Source organism: Balaenoptera acutorostrata, chromosome 19, assembly GCF_949987535.1.
Source record: "Balaenoptera acutorostrata chromosome 19, mBalAcu1.1, whole genome shotgun sequence".
NCBI classification, from domain to species: Eukaryota; Metazoa; Chordata; class Mammalia; order Artiodactyla; family Balaenopteridae; genus Balaenoptera; species Balaenoptera acutorostrata.
This window is the reverse complement of record NC_080082.1, coordinates 27,988,593-28,005,989: the sequence shown is the minus strand read 5'-3', so window position 1 is coordinate 28,005,989 and position 17,397 is coordinate 27,988,593. Positions and strand designations below refer to the sequence as shown.

General features: G+C 56.3%; 1 protein-coding gene across 8 annotated transcripts in view; it reads right to left on the bottom strand.

Annotated features, from left to right (window-relative positions):
• Nucleotides 1–17,397, bottom strand: part of KIFC3 (kinesin family member C3) — a 35,873-nt gene that overhangs the window by 1,582 nt on the left and 16,894 nt on the right. For 7 of the 8 annotated variants that reach the window (XM_057534305.1, XM_057534303.1, XM_057534304.1 and 4 more), the window contains 14 exons: nucleotides 11,141–11,206; nucleotides 10,523–10,666; nucleotides 10,153–10,392; nucleotides 9,454–9,627; nucleotides 8,788–8,935; nucleotides 8,575–8,705; nucleotides 7,034–7,145; nucleotides 5,559–5,740; nucleotides 4,391–4,495; nucleotides 2,131–2,261; nucleotides 1,504–1,627; nucleotides 1,129–1,258; nucleotides 801–1,030; nucleotides 279–413 (listed from right to left, as the gene is read on the bottom strand). In XM_057534305.1, coding sequence (XP_057390288.1) covers nucleotides 279–413; nucleotides 801–1,030; nucleotides 1,129–1,258; nucleotides 1,504–1,627; nucleotides 2,131–2,261; nucleotides 4,391–4,495; nucleotides 5,559–5,740; nucleotides 7,034–7,145; nucleotides 8,575–8,705; nucleotides 8,788–8,935; nucleotides 9,454–9,627; nucleotides 10,153–10,392; nucleotides 10,523–10,666; nucleotides 11,141–11,206 — 2,052 coding nt within the window. The remainder of the gene's footprint in view (nucleotides 1–278; nucleotides 414–800; nucleotides 1,031–1,128; nucleotides 1,259–1,503; nucleotides 1,628–2,130; nucleotides 2,262–4,390; nucleotides 4,496–5,558; nucleotides 5,741–7,033; nucleotides 7,146–8,574; nucleotides 8,706–8,787; nucleotides 8,936–9,453; nucleotides 9,628–10,152; nucleotides 10,393–10,522; nucleotides 10,667–11,140; nucleotides 11,207–17,397) is intronic. The other variant, XM_057534306.1, reaches the window with a different exon arrangement.

The window sequence follows — 17,397 nt, the reverse complement described above, 5'->3', positions numbered from 1 at the left end:
CTAGTTACTACTGAGCGCCTGTGTGCCCGCCTGCACCTGCCCCCGCCCCACCTCCGACCAGCTGATGACCCCCACAGGTACTTCTGAGGCCACGAAAGAACACCTGGACTAAAGAGGCTACTGGGTTTGGGTTCAAGTTCTGGCTCCACCCCCTCTGGCATCTTCCCCTCCTCCACCACTCCACACTGTCCTCCCCTCCAAACCCTCCCTCCTGCCCATGACCAGGACGTCTATGACCCAGTACTGGCCTGAGGCAGAGCCTGTGGTGGTCCCCGTACCTCTAGATGCTCCTGGCTGGACCAGGACCCGAGCTCTGCCCTGCGGGACCCGGGCCCCAGCTCCACGGAGCGCACCCTCTCAGCAAACTTGAGGGAATAAAGCGTCTCACTGGTGTTCTTCTCCACGGGGGACACCTAGGGGACACGAGAGCTCACTCCCCACCCAGCTGGCCGGCTGCCCTTGCAGAACTGGAAGGGGCACCAAAGGGAGCCCACAACCAGGGGACTCTAGAAGGCTCCCTGGACAAGACTGAGAGGGAGGGGAGCAGGAGGGCAACCAAGGTGGCAGAAATGGAGGAACTTGCCAGGCACACGGTGCACGTGGCCAGGTCTGTGGGGAGGCTGCAGGGGAAGGGGGCCACATGTCACTGACTTCGGAGCCGCTGATGACAGGAGGCTCTTCCCTGCACAGCCTGGGATGGTACCTGGGCCGCAGGGGAAGGTGGGGGGTCCCTGTTCTTGGAGCTGGTTAAGCCCCTACACGCTAATGGTCACACCATCCGGCCCGCCTGGGGCCCTCACCTGCACCACCATGAGGGTCTTGCTGTCCCCACTGAGAGAGTCCTGCAGCAGGTAGGTGAGCTTGGAGTTGCGGAAGGGCACGTGGCCCTGACGGGAACGCAGGGCGGCAATGACGTCCCCCAGGGCCGACAGCGACTTGTTGATGTGCTGTGCCTCCCGCAGGCGGCTGCCCTCAGCCCCCGACTTGCCCACGCGCTCCGAGCCGGCCAAGTCCACCAGGTTCAGCTTCCCTGCGGGGAGGGTGCTGGGCAGGTCAAGGCTGCCCCGGGAGAGGCGGGGATGGGGGAACGGGGGTGGCTCAGGCCAGGCGGCTGGGGCCCTCACTCACCCGTGGTGCGGAGACCGGTGCTGCCGTCCACGCCGTGCACCGTCACGATGAGCAGGGCATGCGAGCGCGAGCTGTGCTCGTTCAGGTTGGTGAACTCCGTGGTGCGGTTGGTGTGGCCGAACTCGAACACCTGGGGCCCAGGGGAGGGCAGAGAGAGGCACAGGGTTTGGAGTGGGGTCTTCAGAATCAACTGTCCCTGAGTACCCCTGTGAGGGCGCGGCACCCTCTGCCTCGTCCAGGGGAGGAAACAGGCTGAGAGAGGCCTGGGGACCTGGCAGAGCCTGCATCCGACCCCCATTCTGTCCTCCGGGGCAGCTCTGCTGTGGGCAGAGTCTCCCCAGCCTTTCCCCACCCCAGCCTCCCGCAGCCCCACACCTTGTTGATGTCCTCCACACTCTGCACCTGGAACTCCGTCAGCCCTGGCACGTACAGCTGCCCGCTGCCGTCGGGACACAGCCGGATCTCCAGTTTCTCCTGGGGCTCCTGCCCCAGCAGGTCCCTGAGAGCAGGAAGGACGGTCACTCCCTCCTCGCAGTCTGCCCTCTGCTTGCACTGCACCCACCCACCCCCAGCCTGGAACGTTCCCCCAACCATCACACTTCTGGAAGCCTTCCTGGACCATGGGGCTAAGCCCCTCCTCTCCCCCTGCTCCCCCTCTGCGCTCAGTCTGCTGAAGGGCAGAGATGGAATGTTCCCCCAAAGTCCTGGGGTGCTGCTACTCCTGCCCCCACGATGCACTGAGCCCCTGTGGGCAGGTCCTCCCAAGACCCCACTCTCACTCTTCACCACCTGGTGCAGCCTGCAGGTAGGGTGAGGACACTTCAAGGGGAAAAGGAGTCCCTTTGTCTGGGTATCCCAGGTGGGCTCAGACAGCCCTCCTCCTCCTGCCTGCTAGCGTGGGGGAGGGGCCTGGGACCAGTGAATCCCCTGGGCTGAGTCAGGACATTCAGCTCCCACCTGAGGGGCTCCCACTCGAGGGCCTTCCGCCTGAGGGCCCCTCACCTGAGGACCTCGTTGTAGATCTCGGCCGCGCTGACGGTGATGGTGTACTCCCAGTCAGACGCCTTCTCCTGCACCTCGGAGAAGAGCAGCTGCAGGGCCCGCTGGTTGATGCCTGGGTTCTCAAGGGTCCCCTGCGGGCAGAATCAAGGTTCCAGTGAGCCAGGCCTCCCCCCACCACATGGGCTGGCCCGTGCAGATGCACACATGGTATCTGTGGTCCCCACCTGCTCTGGCTACCCCTCACAGGCCAGCCTCCCTGACTGAAGCTCCCCATCTGCATGCTGGTTTGCCCCCCAAAATGCCCTCCACCAGCCACAAGCAACTTCACCTCCTTGGGCCTCAGTTTCCCTGCCTTTAAAACGGCGCTACCCTGCCAGGATTGGGCCTGAGACTTAAAGCGGAGCACCAGGTGAAGCGCCTGGCCCAGGCCTGCACACACGGGCTGCTGATGGATACCTGGCCCTGGTGGGCCACCTGGGAGGGGGCACCGGGAACGTATGACATGTATGAATGTATGACAATGAGGGGCTTATTGTCAGGTAGGCCATGAGCCAGGCTCTGTGGGTGATGCAGGGGAGGCACAGGCAGAGCTGGCAAGTGAACTGGGGCCGGATGGGCTGGCTGGCCTTTCTAGAAAGAAATCTGGAGTCCTCACCTGGGCCTCCCTTATGGGACCTCCCACCCTCACTTCACTTCTGCCACTGGGGCCTCCTTGCCAGGCCTCAGTATCCTCCCCAGCACGCTCCAGATTCGTGGTCTCAGCCCTGCTGTTCCCTCTGCCTGGAGTGCTCTTCCCCATTCTCTCCGTGACTGGCTTAGGTGTCTGCACCAAAGTCACCTCCTCAGGGAGGCTTCCTCTCCCTCCAAATGCCCGATCCCTCCCTCACTGTTGGTTCCTCATACCTGGCCGAATTTTTCTCCCTAGCACCTGACAGGACACATCCTGATTTGCCGTGTGCACTGCTGTCTCCCCACTGGTGGGCTGGCTCTGTGGGGTCAGGCACCCTGGCCACGGCTGTGCCCAGGCCCCAGGCACAGTGCCTGATGCACAGTGGGGCTCAGCAGGGATGTATTGGAGGATGGAGGCCCCTGGTGGTCAACTCTAAGCACCCAAGACAGAGCTGGGAGCCTAGAAGGTGCTGCACACACCCCACGCCCTTTACCTCCCATCTCGCTTGGCCTGCCCCCTACTAACCCATCTTGCCAATCCCAGAACTGACAGAAAAGAAGGTCCAGATTGGGGGAGAAAGGACCACCATGACAGCCTTCCCAAAGGGTGCCTAACAGCCTGGGCCAGCAGGGCCCTCTCGCGCCCCTATTTGGGACAGCAGGAGACCCGCCCCCCCCTCCCCTACCTGGAGAATCCCACAATAACCCCTTCAAGAGCCAGGGAAATGGCTCCATTTTTACCTACAGTCAAGTTTCTTCCTCCTCAACCCTCCCCCCCCCACTCCCAGCCACATCCCATAGAGGGGGGCATGGCACAGGCAGGGAGATGAGGCCCTGGGAGCTGCAGGTAAGAGCTGGGCACCCGGGACTTCCCTGGTGGCGCAGTGGTTTAAGACTCCACGCTCCCAGTGCAGGGCACCCGGGTTCGATCCCTGGTCAGGGAAATAGATCCCACACGCACGTCACAACTTTTTCGCATGCCACAATTAAGGAGTTGGCGAGCCGCAACAAAGCACACTTGCCATGACTAAGGAGCCCGCCTGCTGCAACTAAGACCTGACACGGCCAAATAAATAAATAAATAAAATATTAAAAGAAGAGCTAGGTGCCCCACGACAACCTTCACGGGCCAGTCTCTCCCACTGCCCGGGTATCTCCTTGAGGGCCGAGATCCCCCCTCATTCATCCTGACACTCCCAGGGCCCAGCATGGCAGCCATACAACAGGAGCCCAATAAATGTGTGTGGGTGAAACAAAAGCCAATCCTGAGAGACGTCACAGCGATCTGCCCTGGACTCCGAGCCCAGGCCGAGACCCCTCTGAGGCCAGAGGTGGTTGTCAGCACACCCTCCCCTCCCCCATACCTACTGGCACCAAGTAGGTGTGCTTGGGCAAGGCGCCCCCTCTGCAGGCCTGGTGCCTCAGGGCTAACACGGATAACTATGGGCTCCGCTCCAAGGTGGTTATGAAGACCAAGTGAGGCAAAACACACCCCACGCAGAACCTTGGGACCAATGAGGGGAGCCCCCATCAATGGCAGCAAGGGGTTGGTCTTCACTCTGGATCCCTGCCCCACCCAGTGGGTACCCACCTCCATCGTGTATGTCTTGCCAGCACCCGTCTGGCCATAGGCGAAGATGCAGACGTTGAAGCCGTCGATGCAGGAGGTGATCAGGGCCTGCACCTCCTGGAACACCTGCAGAGGGGACGGGGGATGGAGGATGAAGGGCTGCCAAGGCTGCTGGGTCCAGGGCCCCCCACCAGCCACCTCCCCCTGACTGCTCCCCTCCCCTAATACGGCACCTGTTACCGTGGGCAACCAGCTCACTGTGGAGGAATTTGTGACTAATAAGTCACTTACACTAGGTGTTAGTGGGCAACCTCATTGCCGAAAGACTGAAGGGAAGTCAGGGCAGTAATCACTGCCCACCAGCACCTGAGGAAGGGGCCGCCCAGCCCAGGAACTCAGGAGCTCTCCCCCAGCTTCTCCCCCTCTCAAGGTGGGTCAGCAAATGAAGGCTGAGGAAGCATGTGCCTGGCACCTCCACAGGCCGGCTGGCCTGCCTGCCTGCCAGCCAGCAACAAAGGACAGGGGCAAAGATAAAGCCCAGCATGGGGACAGGAGGGCACAGGCAAAACAGGCCTCCTGGGTTGGCCCTGGCAGAGATGAGGGAAGAGTGGATGCTGAGAACACATGGCTCGCACAGGCTGAGGGCTCCTCCCTGAGGCCTGGGGGGCAGCATGGGAGTCCCTAGGAAGACCCATGGGACTGATAGAGGAGGTGCTCCTGGCTGGAGGGGCCTGCCTCCATGCAAGCCAGGGTCCTGTGGATGGGCGGGGCCGCATAACTGGGAGGGGCTGAGAGTGGGTGTGGCTGAGTATGGGAGGGGAACCATGTGAGTGGGAGAGGCCATGTTAGTGGGTGTGGCTATGAGGGTAGGAGGGGTCACATGGGTGGGATGGGCCTGAGTGGGTGTGGCTGTGAGGATGGGTGGGGCCACGTGGGTGCCATAGGCTGTGTATGGATCTGCCCTTCCTAGCAGAGGCTTCCAAAGCCCTCAGTTTACCTTCCCACCCTCTTCTCTCCTCCAGAGGTGAAGAGAGAGGGACCGTGGAGCACTGAGCTTCTCCATCCTGTCTGCCCTCCCTTATACTTATTTTTGTCCAGCTCCCAACATCTCTCCCTCTGCAGGTGAGGTGAGTCTGTCTCCCCTTCCCTCCACTGTTCTCTGTCCCTCTACCCGCAGGGCCACACTCACATCCTGCTGTGAGGCTTTCGGGGAGAAGACCTTGTCCAGCTCAAAGGAGACAGGCTTTCCTCTGTGCAGCAAGTGAATGATGGAGTCGTCATCGGGATCAAAGGTCACAGCATTGGTCGCCTCAGGTCCTTCCCCATCCTCTCTGGTGACTGGCCGGACACGGGCAATCACCCGGATGTTCCCTGGATTGGGTGGGGGAAGAGAGAAGGGTACAGACCAGTATAAGACCAGACTGCCTCCACACCGGTGTCCGTTGGCGTCCGGAGCAGGCTAGTGGCTCAAGAGCCCCCTGCCTTCTAAGTAAGGCCCCCAAGGGCAAGGTGGCCCACAAAGATTTTATCAGTCACTCACGCTACAGTATAAATTAACGTATCAATACATTTTCTTGCTGAGTAAACCAGTTGACGGTAGGAGCCTCACCTTGGGGACATGGAGGAAAGGTCAGTTGTGAGGCTCAGACACTGCACCCAGTTTGGGTGGGATACCAAAATGGACAACTCTTTACACACCTGGACTTCAACAGTTTCCTCACGTACACAACGAGGGGCTTGGATCCCAGCAAGCCAAGGGGCTTATTCTATCACTCTAGAAGGGCACAGTGAATGCCAGGACAGGGCTTGGGAATCAGATGGGCAGAAAGGACCAGGCAGGAGATGGGGACAGGCAACAGGGCAGCCCCAGGGGTGTCTGACGCACAGATCTGATCATGCCACCCCCTTGCTTCAAGCCTTTGGATGGGATCCCAGAGTTCCTGGAATGAAGAGAAAACTCCCCATCACGTCTAGCATGGCCCCACCTTCCCTTCACCTGCCCACTCCACCTCACAGTCCAGGCCTCAGCCCTGGTTTTACCTCCTACGGGAAGCCCCCTCGACACCCTCAACTGTCAGATACCCAGGGGCTCTCAGAGCCCCTCCCCAGCCTGGGTAAAGGGTAGTGATGGGGTTTTCTGAGTGATTAATGATCACTGTGTGCTCGCCCCCTGCTGAAGTAAGCACCATGAAGGCAGGGACAGGTTCTGTGGCGCCCAAAGCCATATCCTCAGTGTCTGGAACGGCACTTGGCACAGAGCAGGTGCTCCCTAGACCTCTGTGCCGTGAATGGGTGGTGTCTCAAGCTTGACCAGGCCCTAGATCAGAATAAGTGGCATTCTAGCCACCCACCACCCAATGCTTCAATACCCTACCCCTCCGCCACCTGGTAGCCTGCCATAGGCATTGGGCAAAGGTTTCAGAGTTGAACAGATCCAAGGTGGACCATTCATTAGCCATGCAGTTTTGAGCAAATTCCCTGTGACGTCTCTGTGCCTCGGTTTCCTTATCTACAAAGAGGGAATTACAATAGCTCCTCGATGACAGGGCACAGCTCCAAGGAGTGGTGCTGGGGGCCATGGGGAAGGAAAGGATCACTTCCGAGGCAGGTCAGGGCCCCCTCCGCCAGGCACCCCCCAGCCCGCCCAGCCCGCCCAGCGGTCACCTTTCAGCCGCACGAGCTCATTGTGGCACTTCTTGCGCAGCTGCAGCTCCCGGCGGTACTTGCGCAGCAGCTCCTGGTTGTTGCTGTTGACCTCGTCGATGGCCTGGCCGATCTAGTGGGGGATGCACAGCACCGTCAGGGGGCCAGCTCCACCCGCCTTGCTTGCTCGGCTGCTTGCCCCCTCCCCGTCCCCCCAACAGTCTGCTCACTGCCTCCTGCCCTGGACTAAGTACCTGACATGCGCTGTAACACGTCACATCTTCCCAATAACCCCTCTGGGTAGGTAGTGCGAACAGGCCCATTTTACAGAGGAAGAAACTGAGCCCTAGAGAGGCTAAGCCAATCTCAAGGTTGTCCTGCTGATGAGTAAAGAGCCAGGACTCAGCCCTCACTCCACAGCACCAGCACTTGACTACATGATTCAGCTGGACCCAAATCCCAGCTCTACCCTGAGGACCTGGGGGACCAGAAGCAACTGGCTCAATGTATTCAAGCCTCAATTTTCTCATCTGTAAAATGGGGATAACAACATCTAACTCGTGGATTTGTAGGAGCTGGTAGGTAAAGATCTCCAAGTTACATTTCATAAGGAAAAGAAACAAGATGCAAGCCACACATACACCTGCTCCCCTTTATTGGGTGAAAGGGAAGTGCGTGTCCATGTACATATATGTCAACAGTTTTCATCATGCTCAGAACACCCTTTGGGGGAAATGCTGGGAGACAGGCCTCCTGTGGGGAGCAGGCTGGGTGGCAGAGAGAGGCCTTTCCTTTTCATCTGAATGCCCTTCTGTGAGGTGTGTACTTTCAACATGTCCGTGTATTATTGACATAATTTTTTAAAGGAGAAGAACTATTTTCGATTCCCAAAATACATGTCTCTCTACCCTGCAGAGCTGTCATACAGATTCAAGGAGCTGACGGCTATAAAAGGCTCAGCACGTAGGAGGCACTTAAGAGACACTGGCTATTCTCATACTGCACAAGTACAGCTTAAAAAAATTAAACCTAACAGATCTAAGGATATGTGTAGCATGTTTGAGATACAAAGATATGCATAGCATGTATGGGATATAAAGATATATGTGACGTGTTTGGTTTATACCCAAATACCTGCTCTTGACCAGACTGGTTTTCAAATGTTTCTTGAAACATTTGAAAAACATTTTTTGAAATGTTTTTTGAAACATTTTTCAAACTGTTTTTCAGGCGGAGGGCCCCCTGCCTCTTGGGAGGGGTGGCTTGTGAAGGGGTATATGTGGAGGGTTTCTTGGGAAATAGTCCAAGGAGTCTTCTCAGCAAAGGGGCCTGGCCTGGGGTGTCATAAGCATCAAATACACCCAGTCCTTGGCCTTAAGTTGGGGTCCCCCATAGGGGGTCTGTGAAGAGTCTCACTTTTCCAGCTCCTTCGCTGGAATCCACACACAGCTGCCATCTGGGGGCTTTGTCTGAGTTTGGGAAGGGCGCGCTGAGTGGCTGCTGCGTCTGCCCAGGGGCTCCAAGGCCTCTCCCAGCCCCGCCCCGCCATGGGCTGCACTCACCTCGGCCTTGACGCTCTTGAGGGCCTCTTGCAGCAGCAGCGGGAAGCCGCGCACCTGACGCTTGAGCCCATTGTAGTCGTTGGTCAGGGTCCGCAGCGCTGGCTGCAGCGTCAGCAGGTTGGTCCGGACACCTATGGAGACACAAGGGGTGAGAGGCAGACGGGGAGAAGGGCGGTGGCGTGGGGCAGGCTAGAGCCCGGCTGGACGGCTCACCTGCCAGGTTCTCGTGCACAGCCTTCATCTCCACCTGGGCTCTGGCAAAGGCCTCCTCGATGGCCCGGTTCTTGTCCTCCTCCAGGGACTGCATCTCCTCCAGCATCTGCCCGTGCGCCTGCTCCAGCTCCGACTCGTACATGGCGATCTGAGGCCAGGGCCAGAAGCTTAGTGCCGTGCGCTACGCAGAGAAAGAAGCCCCGCCCCTCACGCCTTGCACACGTGAACACACACACAGGTGGGGTAGGACGGCCGTCTCTCTCCCTGAAAGGGCTGGGAGCTCCGTGCAGCTACTTCCCGGCATCAGCCCAGCACCAACCTGGGTCCCGGCACATAACACAGGTCACAAGCCACAGGCCCCAGGAGAGCAGGGGAAAGCATTTGTTATGATACTGACTAGAGCACCCTTCCAAGAGCGTGTGTGCCGGGCCCTGAGCGAATCTTGTGATTAGGTCAAGCCCCACTGGGAGGTGGGTTCTGCGATCAGATCATTTTACAGATGAGGAAACAGAAACCTGCCCTTGGTCACACGGCCAGCGGGGAGAGGAGGGACTGAAACCCAGGTCTGTCGAACCCCAAGTGCGCAGCCGCCGCACCGTGCCAGAGGCCAGCGGTCTCCGGCGCTGGGGCCCGGCGTGCACACGCTGCCCCGACAGACATGCACACCTGCGCCCGGAGCTGCGCGGTCAGCTGATGCGAGCTCTGCAGCTGTTGCTCCATCTCCTTCAGCACCTGCCTCTGCATGGCCACCTGCTCCTGCAGGTGCTGGTTCCGGGCCTGGGTCTCACTGAGGGCCTGCCTGGTCTTGGACGACTCCACCTCCACCGTCTTCATGACATACTGTGAGGGGAGGGAGGGGTGGGTGCATGGAGGTGCGTGGGTGCCTTGACCTTACCCTGGGACCCTGGGGGGACCCTCAGGAACATCCCACCAACGGCCTGCAGAATAAACTAGAGGAGCCCCGAGGTCTGGGCTTTCCAGAAAGCTGCAAGGGCCTCCTGGAATCTTCTCATCTTAATGAGCCCACTAGGAGCCTGGCTGTGGCCCAAGACTGGGCCCAGAGCAGACAAGAAGGGCAAAGACGAGGGCAGAATCTAGCGATGCATCACGTCCATGCCTGGCACACAGCGGGCACCTCAAGCATCAGTTGCTGGATGCCTACATGGCCTGGCCCTGGACAGCAAGAAGGGGAAGGGGCCAGGCTGAGAGCAGATCTGGAAGGATTCCTTCAACCCCCCGCACCTACTTATTCACCAAGACAAGCCCCTCCTACGTCCAGCCCATCCTGGGCTCCAGGGACCAGAGTTGAGGCGTGGTCCAGGTGCGCACGGGGCACTGCGTGTGGTGCATGCGGTCAAGGCTCACCTTGACGGGCGGCGACTGGGCCCGCAGGCTGGCGATGGTCTCGTGGCTGTCACGCAGGCGCCGGCTGAGCCGCTCCTCCTCCTGCGCCTTCTCGGCCAGGCAGTCCTTGAGGCGCAGCTCCACCTCGGCCAGCCGGTCGGTCTTCTGCTGCACCTCCAGGTTCAGCTCTGACAGCAAGCCTTTGTTCTCCGCCACCTCCAGCTGTAGCTGGGACAGCTTGTCGCGGAGCTGGGCGCTCTCCTGCAGACAGACGGCCGCAGAGGCGCGGGGGCCGGGACAGGTGTGAGACCAGTGGGCAGGAGTCAGCGTGAGGAAGTGGGGTGACCGTTGGGAATCGAGCGCCCCGGGACCACCCTGGCCCTGGGCCCACCTGGCTGTGCTCGCAGCCTGTGCAGGGCGCCGCCGGCTTGGCCCGCAGCTCCTGCAGCTCGGCCTCGCAGCGCCGCATCTCCTGCCTCAGTCGCTCATTCTCCACCATCAGCAGGTCCCGGTGCTTCTCCAAGTCGGTGCCTCCCTGCAGAGAGCCAGAGCCAGGGGGCGGGGGCATGTGGCGAGGACAGATCAGGGGGAAGGACGGAGCGGGGAGGCAGAGACAGTGCAGGGGCAGGGGAGAGGGGAGAGGTGGGGAGACAGAGAGAAGGAGAAAAGAGAAAGAAAGGCCAGTGATGGATGGAGAGAAGAGAGGAGGGGCTCCAGAGACGATAAAGACAAAGGCAGAGGAGAAGAAGAGATGGAGGAGGGTGGTGAGACAGGAACTGCTCCCGGCTGCACCCCACCCCTTTCATTCCATTTTCCTGAGTGTGAAAGTAACAAGGAAAGTCATATTTATACACAGAGTTCACACTCCTACCTTACATCAGCAAATAAGAATTAACCTCCCTCCTGTTACGGGTCACACCACCTCATGGGCACAGTGAGTGGTGATAAGTACATGGGGAGCATCCCCCCCCCCAGCCCCGTCCCGTTAGGATGGCATGGTTGGGCTCACCAGCTCCGATCGAAGGCGGCTCACTTCCTGGGCCTGGCTTACGAGCTTCTGCTTCAGGTGTTCCACCTGCCAGCACAAAGCCGGGGCATGCTGAGCCTGGATTCTCTCCTCCAGCCCACACCCAGGCCTCTCGCCCAAACCCAGAGCCCCAGTCCTCCCTGTGCTCAAGCATCAGGCCACACCTGGGACTCTAGGTGCAAGGCACCTGGCCCGGTCCTGACAGCTCTCAGCACCCTCTCCCGTCACAGGACCAGCCAGTCTGGGCTTACAGGAGAGTCCGGGGAGCGAGTGCAGCCGAGGTGACCCCTGTGCCAGCCTGGGCCCACGCCAGGGGCAGTTCGCCGGGGGACTCAGGAGGCTGACCCTCAGGACGCCTGCCTTGCACAGGCCCCTACCCAGGTCTGAACCTACTTCTGCATTTGTCATTTAACATTCTTTTTTCTTTAAAGGGCCTCCAAAGTGTATAAACTCCAGGCACTACAAAACCTGGATCGGTCCTTGACCAGCCCCTAGAATTTTCTACTTTGAGTGGTTCCTGGTGAGTCTGTCTGTGGAGATGAGCCTGCCAGTGACCAGGGCACATCTGGGACCTGCCTCCACCCCAGCTCCCAGTCTGCCTTGCCGGAGAGCTATGGCCAGTGGAGGCTGTTAGAAAGAGAAGGGGTGTGCACCCCATCAGGAGGCAAGGGTGACCTGGTACAACCAGAGCCCAGGGAGGGGAAACCAGCCCCAAGAGACCAGGATCCCAGGATGGCTGGCTGCCCTCCCCGCAGGCCTAGACCCTGGTTCCACATCAGCCCACCTCCAGGAAACTCTCCCCCGGGGAAATAACCCAAAATGCAGACAAAGACTTTGGCACCAGTGTTCGTCAGAGCCTGTTTGAGCTTTTTCTTGCAGAACATTCTGTGCTGATCGCATGGAACCTTGGAAAAGGTACAATGGGAGTCAGACTCCCTCTCTGGGGGATAAGGAGGTGTGGTTTGCACAAGCATTGGGCTCTTGTTACTAAACATCAGGAGACAAAGCCCACCGCCTACAGGGGCCACCAGCCAAGTAGGACAGGTGAGGGGCAGTGCAGGACTAGATGCCCAAGATCCACCTGAAGGAGACAGAGGACTGCAACTGGGGTGGTGGGGGGGACACAGGCCCAGTGTCACCAAACTTCTGACCTTTCAAGAGAGGCCAGACATTGGGATTTTCGGGGTGTGTAAAATCTCCCCACTACCTATGGCTGAGATGTCATCAACAGTCTGTGCGCAGCACGAGCTCAGAGCCAACCATCTTCTGGCGCTGGAGAAGGCGGCTGGACCACAAGTCAGCCTCTGCTTTTCTGAGCAAGTTGGGGGAGGAAGCGGGCCATGGGCGCGACCCCACCTCCAAGGAAAAGGCCTATGACACCAGCGCTGCTCACTCGTAGTTAGGGAGGCGGATTCCAAGAACACAAGACCCAGAGAGGGGTTGGGAGACCCAAGGAGACCAAGGCCTCCTGGTGGACAAGCAGGTGACTTAAGGGCTGAACCCGAGAAGGTCACCTCTGTCACCTCCACCAGCACATTCCTTCCTAGCAATGTGCTGGGCATGGACCATGCCATTTCTCTGCCCGCTCCAATACACCCTTCTGTTAAAAGCCTGGTACACAGAGCCTCAGTTCCTTCGCCCTGGAGGGGAGTGAGGGACAGTTTGAATAAGGCAGCCTTTCATTCCTTAGTCATGAAATTGGGAATAACCTGAATGCCCAACATTAGGGGAATGGTTAGGTGGATTACAGTATATGCACTCATAGACTACTGTGTAGTCGTTACACTCATGTTTATCAGGAGTTTTAAATGATGTGGGGAAAAGCTCCTCAACATATTAAGTCAAAGAAATATCCAAAAACAAAATCGCATATGCAATACAAAAAGGTAGAGGGCTCTGGACTACGGAATGATGTTTGACAAATTATTTTCGATTTGCAGTAATTTTTAAGTCTCAATATATGTTCCTCCTGCACTCCCCCTACCCTGAAATAGGTGGAGTCTACCTCCTTTTGAAAGGTTGGGGTCCCCCTCCTGCCTCCCCTCCCTCAGAAATCACCCCAGGAAGATCCACTTGCACGGAGCTGGTGCCCCAGACAGGCTGCTTCCTCAGCACCAGGCTGGGTGGGCTCGGACCTCGCTTGTCCCCAACGCCACTGGCACTCAGACCCGATGCAGTGAAAGTGGGGTTTCCCAGTGTTTACCTGGGAGTCAGGATGCCTGCCTGACACCTGCCTGCAGCCCAGTTCCTGTTCTCTTCTTACATCACAATCGGAACGCTGGGTGCTCCTGGCCTCTGTCTGGAATCTCTGAGGGGTGCCCCAAAAGGAGGCGGCTGCCCCACGAGGCAGGCTGGGGGCGGGGTGGAGGGATGAGGAAGAGGCTGTAAAAGACCCCTTTTGTCAGAAATGTCAGGCACTCATCATCTCCTGGCTAGTCTCGGGCAGCGGAGGAGCACAGCCCACTGACACCACAGGGTGTCCGGTCAGGCACAAACCACCCCGTGGTGCGCGGTGCCTGCGCCCCGGCCGGCCAGCTCCACTGGGGGCTGGGAACTAAGGAGGCGTGCTGCCCAGGAGTGGGACCCTTGCCCTCCATCCCCGGGGGGTCGGCTTCAGGAGGGTCTGCAGGGGAGACAGCAGACTTCTCCCAGCCTGGGAGGGAGAACAGGCGAGTCTCTCAGGGTCAGGGAAAACAGTGAGCGCAGGAGACGGAGACAAAACCAAGTACGGGAGGAGGGCTCGGAGCAGAGACGGGGAACTGAGGGTGAACCTGACCAGAGAGCGGGGCCTTCTGCGGAGGGGGCCCCTGCAGGCGCGCCCTTCACCCACCCAGTACAGCTCTGACTCAGCGACGGTGCCTGCATCTGTACGCAAGGGGTCGGGGTTGGGGGGGACCTTCTCCATCAGCTCTTCAGGAGGTGCCCAGCACACCGGAGACACTCAGTGAGCACGGAAGTGACGGCGAGGGGGCAGCGCACTCACTCCTGAATGCAAAGAGCCAGGCCAGAGGGGCACGCAGGCTCCTGACCAGCTGCTGTGATGGCCCCCCGGACAGCACAAGGTCGACCCCAGGGCTGAGAAGGGACCAGGCTGGGTTTGTGCCACAGCCCTCCCCAGGCTCGGGCTCCTAGTCATCCTGAGAAACTGAGCCACAAGCCTGGTGCAGGGGGGCCCTTGAGGGAGAGGGAGCTGGGGCCTGTCTGCTGACCTGATGCAAACCCACAGTTACATCTCCCAGCAGGAGCGGGCTCAGCGGAGGGTGCAGCTGCCCTGTGCCACTCTGTGTTTTCCCAGCTGTCTGCTCCTCTCGACACAGACAACCTGCCGATTAGCCCCCAACCTCCCACCAAGCCTGGCCCTCCATCATCGGCTGTCTTCTGAGGAATGGAGGGCTCTCCCAGTGGCAAGACCAAGGCGTTGCTGAGCTGGGAAGATGAGAGGGCCTGGGATCCAGATGGCCCCAAGGAAATGCAGCCCAGAGGCCTGAGGGGCAGCCCCGGGAAGCACCCCATCCTGTCCGCAACCCACTCCCCCTCCCGGGAGACCTGACTCCTGGTTACCTACCTACATGACCACTGACCAGGCCCGACTGGCTCCATCCATCCCGCCCCGCCTCCACTGCTGAGTTTTCACATTTGAGTCCTTCTGCCACCAAGGGGCTTTGGGAACATGGACTCTCAGGCCAGACTGCCAGGGTTTCTAATACAGACATCACCCTGCCTTGCCAGACAACCTTGGACATGTCTCAACTCCACCATGCCTCTCCATTTCCTTAGCAGTAGAATGAGGCTACCTCACTGAGGAGGTCTGGAGGATTAAGTGAGATTACATGAGTAACATATGTAAAGTGCTTAGGACAAGGCCCAGCATGTAATAAGTCTATTACTAGAATGAAAGTCTGTGAAGACAGGGATATTTGTTGTATCAGTGCTGGACCCCCAGTGCCTAGAACGATACCTGGCATATAGTAGGCGCTCAGTAAACACATGTAGAAAGAGTGCTGACTGCATGAGGGGCCAGGAGAAGCAGGGTCTGTGAGAGAGCGGTCAGGCAGGGCGTGGGGGAGCAGAGGTGGTGGAGGCTGGGGTGTGCTGAAGGATGCTCACTTCTGCCAAAGGCAGGAGCTGCTAATGGGCTCCAGGCAGCGCATGCCATGTGGGAATGTCAGCCCAGAGGTGCCACAACTTCCAGTATTTTATGACAAAAAAAAGGAAGTTGAGATTTTTATATGAACTTAACTAAGATTTAAATGGTGGCAACTAATTTGGTCATACAATCAGGACAGTTGGAACTAATAAATTCAGCAAAGTTGCGGGATATAGCATGTAAAAATCAGTTGCGTTTCTATGCACTAACGCTGAACAGTCCGAAAAGGAAATTAAGACAGTAATTCCGCTTAAAATAGCATCAGAAAGAATAAAACATGTAGGAATAAACTTAACCAAGGAGACAAAAGACTTGTACACTGAAAACTACAAAATGTTGCTGTAAGAAATTAAAGATGATACCAGTAAATGGAAACACAGCCTGCATTCATAGTCTGGAAACAGTATTGTTAAGATGTCAATACTGCCCAAAGCAATCTACAGATTCAATCCAATCTCTATCTAAATCCCAATGACATTTTTTGCAGAAATATTAGCATCCATCCTAAAATTCATATGAAATCTCAAAAGCCAAATAGCCAAAACAATCTTGAAAAAGAAGAACAAAGTTGTAGGACTCGCACTTCCTGATATCAAAACTTACTACAAAGCTACAGTAATCAAAACAGTGTGGTACTGGCATAAAGACAGACATATGGACCAACGGAATAGGGGAGAGAGCCCTGTTATAAACCCTCATGTATATGGTCAATTGATTTTTGACAGTGGTGCCAAGATTTTCAATGAGGAAAGGACAGTCTTTTCAACAAATGGTGCTGGGAAAACTGGATATCCACATGCAAAAGAATGGATCAAAATGGATCAAAGACTGAAACATATAAGCTAAAACTATAAACCTCTTAGAAGAAAACATAAGGGAAAAGCTTCATGACATTAGATTTGGCAATGATTTCTTGATGTCAAAAGTACAGGCAATAGAAGGAAAAATAGGTAAGTTGGACTTCATCAAAAAAATTTTTGTGCATCAAAAGACTGTCAACGGAGTGTAAAGGCAACCCACAGAGTGGGAGAAACTATCTGTAAATCACATATCTGATAAGGGGCTAATATTCAGAATATATAAAGAACTCCTACAACTCAACAACAACATAAGAACCCAATTCAAAATGGGCAAAGGACTTGAACAGACATTTCTCCAAAGATTATATACACACGGCCAATTAGCACTCCCAGATGCGCAATATCACTAATCATTAGGGAAATGCTAATCAAAGCCATAATGAGATACCACTCCATACCCATTAGGATGGCTATTATTTAAAAAAACAAAAAAGGCAACTCAGAAAATAACAAGTATTGGTAAGGATATGGAGAAACTGGAACCTTTGTGCCCTACTAGTGAGAATATAAAATGGTGCACCCAGTGTAGAAAACAATGTGGTAGATTCCTCAAAAAATTTTAAATAGAACTTCCATATGATCCAGGAATTCCACTTCTGGGCATATACCCAAAGTTATTGAAAGCAGGGTCTCAAAGAGATATCTGCACACCCATGTTCATAGCAGTATTATTCATAACAGCTAAAATGTGGGAGCAACTCAAGTGTCCATTTATGGATGAATGGATAAGCTAAGTGTGGTCTAGCCATACAATGGAATGTTAGTCTGCCTTAAAAAAGGAAATCCTGCCATTTGCAACAACATAAATGAACTTGGAGAGCATTATGCTAAGTCAAATAAGCCAGACACAGAAAGACAAATACTGTAATTCCACTTATGTGTAATACCTAGAATAGCTAAATTCATAGAGACAGTAGAATGGTGGTTGCTAGCAGCTGAGGTGATAAAGAGTTAGTGTTCAATGGGGACAGAGTTTCAGTTTTGCAGGATGAAAAGAGTTCTGGAGATGGATGGTGGTGACGGTTGTACAATTATGTGATACATTAATACCCTGAACTATACACTTAAAAATGCTTAAGATGGTAAATTTTATGTTATGTGAATTCTACCACAATTTTTAAAGTGGTTAAAAAAAAAAAAAAAGAAAAAAGCAGGTCAAACAAACAAGGCGCATTTGAGGGCTAGATCTAGTCTTCCAGCCTGTGGTTTCTGCTCACAATGTAAGGTTCTAT